Source organism: Triticum dicoccoides, chromosome 7B, assembly GCF_002162155.2.
Source record: "Triticum dicoccoides isolate Atlit2015 ecotype Zavitan chromosome 7B, WEW_v2.0, whole genome shotgun sequence".
In the NCBI taxonomy this organism is placed as follows: domain Eukaryota; kingdom Viridiplantae; phylum Streptophyta; class Magnoliopsida; order Poales; family Poaceae; genus Triticum; species Triticum dicoccoides.
Window position 1 is genome coordinate 544196230 of NC_041393.1, and position 9299 is coordinate 544205528.

General features: G+C 51.8%; 1 protein-coding gene across 1 annotated transcript; it reads right to left on the minus strand.

Moving 5' to 3' along the window:
* Nucleotides 1-945: 945 nt before the first annotated feature.
* Nucleotides 946-3286, minus strand: LOC119341908 (galactan beta-1,4-galactosyltransferase GALS1-like). Its single transcript, XM_037613762.1, has 2 exons — nucleotides 2050-3286; nucleotides 946-1605 (listed from the first exon to the last, which is right to left on the minus strand). Exons 1-2 carry the CDS (start codon nucleotides 3225-3227, stop codon nucleotides 1260-1262), a joined length of 1524 nt encoding a protein of 507 aa, XP_037469659.1. The 5' UTR covers nucleotides 3228-3286; the 3' UTR covers nucleotides 946-1259.
* Between the last annotated feature and the right edge of the window lie 6013 nt (nucleotides 3287-9299).

Here is a 9299-nt window from a genome sequence, read left to right on the forward strand (position 1 = left end):
TCGAAACAGAGGCGCAGCCCAGGTGAATGGGCTGCTTTGCAAAAGCGGCCCTACTGAGCATTAGTGCTACTTTCTGAATTCGGATGCAGAGCACTGTGCCTGCATCTTGGATGTACTCGGCTGCTCTGCACTATAACGTGTGTGCCAATTAACGTAGCGATTGTCATATTGAGGGCACATATATCGCTCTCAGCTTCTCACTAGTTGTCATGAACTGCAGTAAGCACAGCAGCTCATCAAGTATAGTGAAGAAGGCTCAGCAATTTTATTCTAGGTAATGGATTCCAGAACAATTTATTGTCAACTGGGTGAACTGAAAGAGCAGAGCAATAAGACGCGGCAGAAAATTAGATGGAAGAAACGGAAACTAATCAGGAAAGGGCTCCTAAAACCTGATGCGATGATAATACAGCAAAATGGCGCAGATTGGGAATGAGAATTCGGCCCACCAAACGATTAGCAGAACATCAGGCCAAATGCCAATGCAAAGAGAAAGAATGTAGCAGCAGCTGGAGACAATAGCACGCTCCCATGCTATCGCTATAGGCCAGGCCCCCCCTTCCCCAATCATGCAATCATGCAGCCATGCCCATCTCATCACGCTCCCCTGCCTTCCTTCCTCTGCCTTTCTAGCTAGTACGTACAAAATTTATGGCATTGCTTGCTGACTTTAGGAGTTTGGAGCAAAAAAAAAAAAAAAATCAGAGCCATGCTGATCTCGATCACTTTTCACACCCCTACAATACGAAGTATTCCAATATGTGGCGCCGATCTATTCAGCTAGTGAGCTTTAAGCATTAACTTGTCGATCCAACAAAAATTAGGGCTAGAACAGTTTATGCTGTTGCGGCACATATAGTCAACAAAGGAAGTTGCAAGGTGCAACCATCTAATCTAGAAATGCATCATCATCATCGATAAACGAAGCTATTATCAACTTGGAGATTTAAGCCAATGGAATGCAATGAATATGACTGAGAGCAATTCAACAATGAGATTTACATGGATGAGATGTGTATCTTCTCTATACAGAATTCTCACCTTTGCAGATTGACACCAGAGTTGTTGCAGTAGCACACAATCTGCCAGGCTGTAAGGGTTGCGGTTTCGCTTTCTTCGCGTCTCTGTCAGCTCACAAGCTCCAAATCATGAGTTGTTTGTTAGGTTCACAACATGAGGGATGCCCTTGCCAAGCTTCATGGACGGCCAACAGCAATGCTATACACCAGTCCGTTCTCTGATGTTTTGTCATGCCATATTCACACATGCACATTACCAATGGTTTTCTTCTCGAACTCCCGCACCGCGTTCGTGAGGCGCTTCATGCTGTCGTCGTAGTACCAGGGCGTCTTCTCGGACCACGTCAAGCCACCTTTCGGCGGCACCGGCACAAACTCACGGCATAACTCGCCGGGAACATTGATGGTGTTGTGGTAGTGGTAGTACCGGATGAGGTGCTCCGTCTTGTGAGTGGTATTGCCGATAACGTTCTCGGACATGTGCACGCCCGTGGCGTATGCGTTCTTGGCCTGGATCGCGTACTTCCTGTCACGCCTCACCCCGGTGATCGAATTCCGGAACACCAGCTTCTCAAACCCCCATTGTCTGCAAAAATTGTGAGTAAGAGGAGTCAGTCTTTCAGATATACCATGCATTGACAAATGTAAAAGAAGTAATACAACTAGGACTGCAAGGAGAACATGGTAGGATTCAGCCATTGCATCACCAGAAGTACACTTGAATTACCAGTACAACTGAACTGTTCTTAGAGCAACCGAAAATGAAAACAAGACAAAAATGAAATGTCCGGCTCCAAAGATCGTAGATTAGGGTGGGATTGCACGAATACGGAACCTTTAGAAGCAACTTTATAACCAAATGGGCACTTATAGTCGATAGAAAATGACACATGAAGGTTCCTAATTGGGTAATTCCAGTTCAAAAGGTCACATCAACATGCCAAATTCAAACGATGCAGCAATGGTTTGCGTAAAAGGAGTAACATGTCCACTAAACTACACAAATTTTGTGCAGGAAACGGTCACCTACTTGGAGTAGTCGGCCTCGGAATCGTTGGTGCCCCGCGCGCACAACCTGCTCGACATGGGGTTCTGCTCGATGGTGAACTGCGTGTACGGGTCGAGCTCGGCGAGCACGCCCTCGAGCGTCCGGCCGTCGGGCAGGAAGATGTACTCGTCGACGTCGAAGAAGAAGGTCCACCTGGCGGCGTGCCGGTACCGGTGGAGGCAGTCGTTGACGACGAGGAACTGGTTGTGGTACCAGCCGTCGTAGTCGGCCTGGGCGCGCACGTCCTGCAGCGTGGCGCGGCCGGCGCGCACCCAGGGCTCCAACGCCGCGCGCACCGCGGGGCTGACGCCGCCGGCGTCGTGGAACACGAAGTGCGAGCGCGCGCCGAAGAAGCGCGCGTGGTAGGCCATCCACTCCCGCACGCGCGCCGCGCTGAGGTCGCCGTACAGGGACGAGCCGCAGTAGAGGTAGTCGTACCTGTGCGGGGGGCGGAACGCCGCCTCGTCGTAGGCCCCCGGCGCCTCCTCCAGCGCCTCGATCCGCTCGTACCGCGCCGGCGACGGCCCGTAGTAGGCGTTGAGCACCAGCCTGCCCCCGGCATTGTCGGCGTTGGGCGCCGCCGAGAAGGTGCAGTTCACCACCACGACGGTGTACACCCGGCCGTAGCCCCAGTCCGGGAGCATGTGGTACGTGTTGGCCGCGCGCATCGGCCGCGCCGACGAGGCGGAGGCGTTGGTGGCGCCGGCGTTGGGCACCCACTCGCAGCGGAACCAGGGCTTGCCGTAGACGTGGACGGGCTTGGACGCGAGCCCGACGACCGCGAAGGTGTACGGCCCGCCGCGGTACGCGCCCATCTGCACGAACAGCGCCGCCGCGCTGCCCACCGCGCGGAACTCCCGCCTGTTCGGGTCGGGCTTGGGCCGCTCCTGACCCTGCTTCGGCGACGAGGAGGCGTTGGAGCTGGGGCTGGACGCCTTGCCGGAGACGGCGAGCGAGCGCGGCAGCGAGGGGGGCGGGTCCGGGCAGAGGGAGAACGGGACGGCGAGCAGGGAGTGGTAGGGGCGGAGCTGCCAGGCGGCGGCGAGGAGCGTGAGCATGGTGAGCGCGGCGAGGAAGGGCTTGAGGTCGGAGCAGAGCAAAGCGGGGGACGGAACAGCCGCAATGCCGCCGCCGGCGGCGGCGGCCGGCTCGCTCCGCATTCTTGCCCCTGCCTGCCGCGGATGGGGAGCAATGAGTGAGAGGGAGTGTGGGAGCAGTGCTGAGGATTACGCGAGGCGAGACCCCGTTGGCGGATTAATTAGCTTCCTTTTTACAGTACAGCAGAGAGTACGCGCGGTAAAGTTTTTGGCAGGAATTGATGGCGTCACCGTATCCCCCTGTTGCGTTGTCCAGGACACGGCCCGGGTCTCGGCGTCGGCGCACGCTGTTTTTCCTCGGGTCCGGGATCTCATCTCGTCTCTCTACTCATTTTTGGAATGTTTCTGTGTGGCCTCGTTTACTGACTACAGTAGTAAGAAACAAGCTACTCAGCCAGCGTCGAGCCCGGTGTGTTTGAGGCTCAGGGCTGGGCTGGTTCATCAATATTAACCTCGAGTCAGTCACTGTCGCTCTGTGTCTCTGTGCGTAAGTAAATCCTATAGTACCATAGTTACCACTTTCTTCACCCGTTGACCACTGATGCAGCCCTTCAAATTAACATCTGAAGCTCCCGCCTTAATGCTAAGCCACCCGGAGCCACATTTTGTTGGGTACTCGTACTAGCACCTTCTCGTGCTTGCCCAACCTGCCACCTTTCGGTGGCACAGAGCCCCAATTAACGAATCTCTCTCCCTCTAAACAAAAAGTGCCAATTCACTGCGGATATCAATCACTGTGCCGCATGGCCCGCACCGTACCCCGACCCTATCCATCCAACGGTCGTATCCCTCCGCTCACAGCCTGACACCACACTCGTGCGCGGCATGGGCGCTCGACCGGCGCGAACCAACAGGTGTCACCTTGTCAGCGGGGCCGGGCCACGCGTGGCTCTGACTACCCGGATCCGGCACGGACGTGGATGGCTGCGCTGCAGCGCACGCACGCGCCCGCTTCCGTTCAAGCGCACGACACCGTCTTTGCCTGCCGCGCGTGCCGTGCCGAGCGCGAGCGGCGCTGCCGTGCCGACGGTCACCACGTCCCAGGTCCGCGCCACGCGCGCCCCGTTCTCACGTGCCGCCCAGCAGATCGGATCACCCGGTGCGATGACGAGCGAGGCAGTTGCGCAATGGGTAGAAAGGTGAGCGAATCAGCGGCGGAGGCTTCCGTTCCAAGCGTAATCAGACTCCGTTCTCAGCGGCGGACGTCGGCTTGTTCGAACGGGCTCTAGACCTGTCTGCACAGGTGACGCGATGCGTGCATGCCTTTCTATCGCCTCGTCGAGCGCATGCATGGCATGCACGCGTCCACCGGATAGCCGGATGCGGAATGATACCGCCGCTTTCACGCTTTGGCTTTTGCTATAGCTCTGGTCGTTTTCAGCGGTGCAGCCGTTAGTTAGGGAACGAAAGCGTCTCGTTAAACGGATATGGCACGCAGCTCGCATAACTGCAAAATTCTGCGCCTCTCGCTAGTCCGGCGTCTGTGTGTGTTTGGGGGCATGGTTGTGACTTTGCTGATGATTCAGTGAAAGCTGGACGCTCTGCAACATTTGCAGAATTTCTGTAACGGTGAAACAGATTGATTTTTTCTCATGATGGGGTGCGCTTATATATTAGGTAAAAGTGGCTATTTTTAGTCGACATGTTTATAGGCGATCATGTAATAACCTTCAAATCCTCTTTTTCTTTTTTGCGAGGGAAGTTCGATATACCTGTATCAAATCTCAATGATTGGATATGAGTGCTATTTCTGAAATGGCCAAACCGTTTGGAAATGCCTTGGTCCGTAAGGTTGTGTGCGGCGCAGGTTCGATTCAGAGAAAATCAGACGCAATGAGCCAATTATACGCTGGAAACAATGGAACCTAGCGCAGGAGTACACGCGAGCTGGATGTGATCGCCCAACAGCTGTGTCTTGACTCTTTAGTCTTGACTGGTCCGTGCGTGCAAGAAAATGCCAACCGGGATACGCGTCTACGGTTCACGATGATCTCCTCGTCTGGAATTGCAATAGTAGCGCTACTAGAGTGCGTGCTTGTGCCCACAAAATGGTGCATTTTCTCGGCGCGTCGGTCATACAGTATTTCTTAGGCAAGCACGCGCAGGGTCTAAAGCTGATTCTCTGCAGTATTAAGCTCTTCAGTAAACAAACAGCGCTTGTAGCTTAATCAGCTCGAAGTTCGGCTCATTGAACGCCAGTGATCAACAAGACAACAAATGGTGCAATCACATTTGAGTCCACAGAACCAACCAACCAAGAGCAGGAACCGAGGATCGGAGTTCAGCTCGACGCTAGTGCAACTTGTTAGACTTAGAGATATTGAAGTTATGTAATCTCAACTACCATCTCTATCTCTTTTTCTCTCCCGTGTAACCTCCTATCTCTATCCCGCTGAATCCTAGCGATCGGTGGTCTTCTTGTACGCCACGGCAGAGGTTGTTTCTGCCCACAATCAATATATACCCGCGGCTCCTCTACGGAGGAGTAGGGACGCTTCCATCGACCCAATCTAACATGGTATCAGAGCTAGGTCTCTTCCTATCGTCTAGCAAAACCAAAATCCTAAACACCCTTCCATAGCCATGGCCACGAGCTCAAGCGCCGTCGGTCTCAACCTAGGAGCTCCACCAACAGAGAAGCTCGCAAGGGGGGACTACCTCCTGTGGAAGGCGTAGGTCATGCCGGCACTGCGAGGCGCGCAAGTGACCGGCCTCCTCGACGGCAGCGACGCCGCACCGCCCAAGATAATAGAAGTCACCAAGGCAGATAAAACCACGACCATTGAGCCCAACCCTCTGTACGGCCCGTGGTTGTCGAAGGATCAACAGGTTCTGAGCTACCTGTTGAACTCTCTCACCCAGGAAATCCTTGCACAAGTCATCGGTAAGGACAACACCTTCGATTTGTGGACTGCTCTTACCACAATATTCACTGCGCAGTCGCAATCCCGCATAACCAATCTAGGGATGGCCATCTCCAACACCAAGAAGGGCAACATGTCGAGCAACGCCTTCATTTCCAAGATGAAGAACCTCGGGGACGAGCTAGCTGTAGCTGGGCGTCCGATTACCGATCTAGAGATGGTGGACTACATATTGGTTGGCCTTGATCGGGACTATGATCCCGTTGTGGCAGCAATCGGCACAATCAAGAACTCCATCAGCGTCGACGATCTGTTCGCGTAGATTTCTGCGTTTGACCAACGCATGGAGATGCTGGGGGACGGACCAGCAGGCTTCCGCTCCTCTGCCAACGCCGTCTACAGGGGCGCGGGCAGTCCCGTGGCAGGGGAGGTCGCGGCCGAAGCACCAGAGGAGGGCGCGGTCGAGGGAACCGCTCTGCTTCATCTCCTGGTCGCGGTGGTGGTGGCGGCTACCAGCAGCAACGACTTCGTCCCCAACCACAACAACAGCAGTAGCAAGAAGGTGACCATCCAGAGTGCCAGATCTGCTACAAGTTTCATGTCGGTGGCGCAAGAGCGTGCTGGCATCGCTATGATGATGATCATGAGGAGAAGAAGGCAGCCAACCTCGTCACCAACAACTACGGCATTAACACCAACTGGTATGCCGACTCCGGTGCTACTGAGCATATCACCGGGGAACTTGACAAGCTGACGATGCGGGAAAGGTACCATGGTGGTGATCAGATACACACGGCAAGTGGAACTGGTATGGACATCACTCATGTTGGAAAATCAATTGTTAAAACCCCCGTAAAATATTTACATCTTAATAATGTCCTACATGTTCCACATGCTTCAAAAAATCTCGTTTCAGTTCATCACTTTGCCCTTGACAACAACGCTCTTATAATATTTTATCCCTACTGTTTTGTGATCAAGGACTTGGCAACGAGGAGGGTCATACTTAGAGGAAAGTGTGAGGGAGGCCTATATCCACTCATATCATCTTCATCTTCATCATGGTCGAATAAACAAGCGTGGAGTGTCACCAAACCTTCTTTGGCAAAGTGGCATAGTCGTCTTGGTCATCTCTCTTCAGTCATAGTTAAGCATGTCCTTAGCAAGAATAATCTTCCCTATGAGTCTAGTGTTGAGTCAATTTGTGATGCTTGCCAGCAAGCTAAGAGTCATCAGCTACCCTATCCCATATCTACAAGTGTATCCACTGCTCCATTGCAGTTAATTTTTTCAGATGTATGAGGACCAGCTCCCACATCAGTTGGCAGATTTTCCTATTATGTTAGTTTCATTGATGATTATAGCAAGTTCACTTGGATATATTTGCTAAAGAAACGATCTGATATTTTCCAAGTATTTCTCAATTTCCAAAACCTTGTTGAACGCCAACTAGACTAAAAAAATTCTTGCTATGCAAACCGACTGGGTGGTGAGTATGAAAAATTAAATTCTTTCTTTCAAAAGATTGGAATTTCTCACCATGTTTCTTGTCCCCATGCTCATCAACAGAATGGGTCGGCTGAACGCAAACACCGCCATGTTGTTGAGGTAGGACTAGCACTGCTAGCTAATGCTTCCATGCCCCTAAAATTCTGGGATGAAGCCTTTCTCACTGCCACATATCTCATAAATATTCGACCAAGCAAAGTCATCAAATTTGAAAGTCCCATCACACGTCTTTTCGGTGTTAAACCCGACTTCAAATCTCTTCGAGTATTTGGTTGTGCATGTTGGCCCAACCTAAGACCATACAACACACGAAAACTTGCGTTTCGTTCCAAAAAATGTGTGTTTTTGGGATATAGCCCTATGCATAAAGGAGTAAAATGTCTAGATGTTCCCACAGGTCGAGTTTATATATCTGGCGATGTTGTGTTTGATGAATCAATTTTTCTGTTTGAATCTCTTCATCCTAATGCCGGTGCCCTCCTTCGTCAAGAGATTCTTCTTCTTCCATCTACACTTTGAGATCTTGATCACGGGGAAACAATTGCACTAACCAACATGATGGTAGTATTCCTACTGGAACCAGTCCTTGTCTTCCGTGTGTGCAGGTCCCTGAAGAAAATGGCGTTCAAAACGATCAAAATGATCAAAATCTCATTCAAAACGATGCTATATTTCATGTGCAAGAAGAGGACGAAGCCGGCGCGGCGAACGAGGACGATCTGGCGGCGCCTGCCACCCCTGCGCGCCAATCCTCCTCGGATCGGGCGCGGATATCCACTCCAGATCGTGAGCCGGTCAGTCTGCATGGCCAGACGCGGGCGACGCAATCTGCGGCTGCCACTTCTCCACGTGGGGAATCCCCCTTGGACGGCTCGCGCATGCGGCCAACCACGAGGTGCAACTTGCGTGCGCGTCTGACAGGCCCATCTGGCGCGGGATCTTCTGTGGCAGCAGGTGGTGCGATGCTGACTGAGGAAACCACACCCGTCGCCACTGGATCCGGTGTGGCATCTCCTGATTCCTCTCCAGGATCTTCTGCGACCAGCAATGCCGTGCGCCAGCGTGTACAGCAGCCTCCACTAATCACATCAAGAGTTACAACTCGGCTACAAAAAGGTATTAAGAATCCAAAAATCAGAACTGATGGCACTATTCTGTATGGCATGTTGTGTGTTTCAGGCGAGCCAACAAAATTGGATGATGCACTTGGAGATCATAAGTGGAAAAAGGCTATGGATGAGGAATATACAGCCTTGATGAGAAACAAAACATGGCATCTGGTGCCAAACAGGAAAGGTAAAAATATTATTGGTTGTAAATGTGTGTATAGGATCAAGAAAAAGGCAGATGGCTCCATTGACAGGTATAAAGCATGTCTCGTTGCTAAAGGTTTTAAGCAGCATTATGGTACTGATTATGAGGATACATTTAGCCCTGGGTAAAAGCTGCAACCATCAGACTTGTGCTGGCTATTGCTGTGTCTTGGGGATGGAGCCTAAGGCAGCTAAACGTACAGAACGTGTTTTTGCATGGTGTTCTGGAAGAGGAGGTCTATATGAGGCAACCACCAGGTTATGAAAACAAACAAAAACCTCATTATGTATGCAAGCTTGACAAAGCTCTTTATGGTTTGAAACAAGCACCTAGAGCATGGTACTTCAGGTTAAGTATGTAGTTAAAACGTCTTGGCTTTATTGCATCAAAGGCTGACACGTCTCTCTTCATATATAATAAGGCAAACACTGTTATCTTTATGCTCATA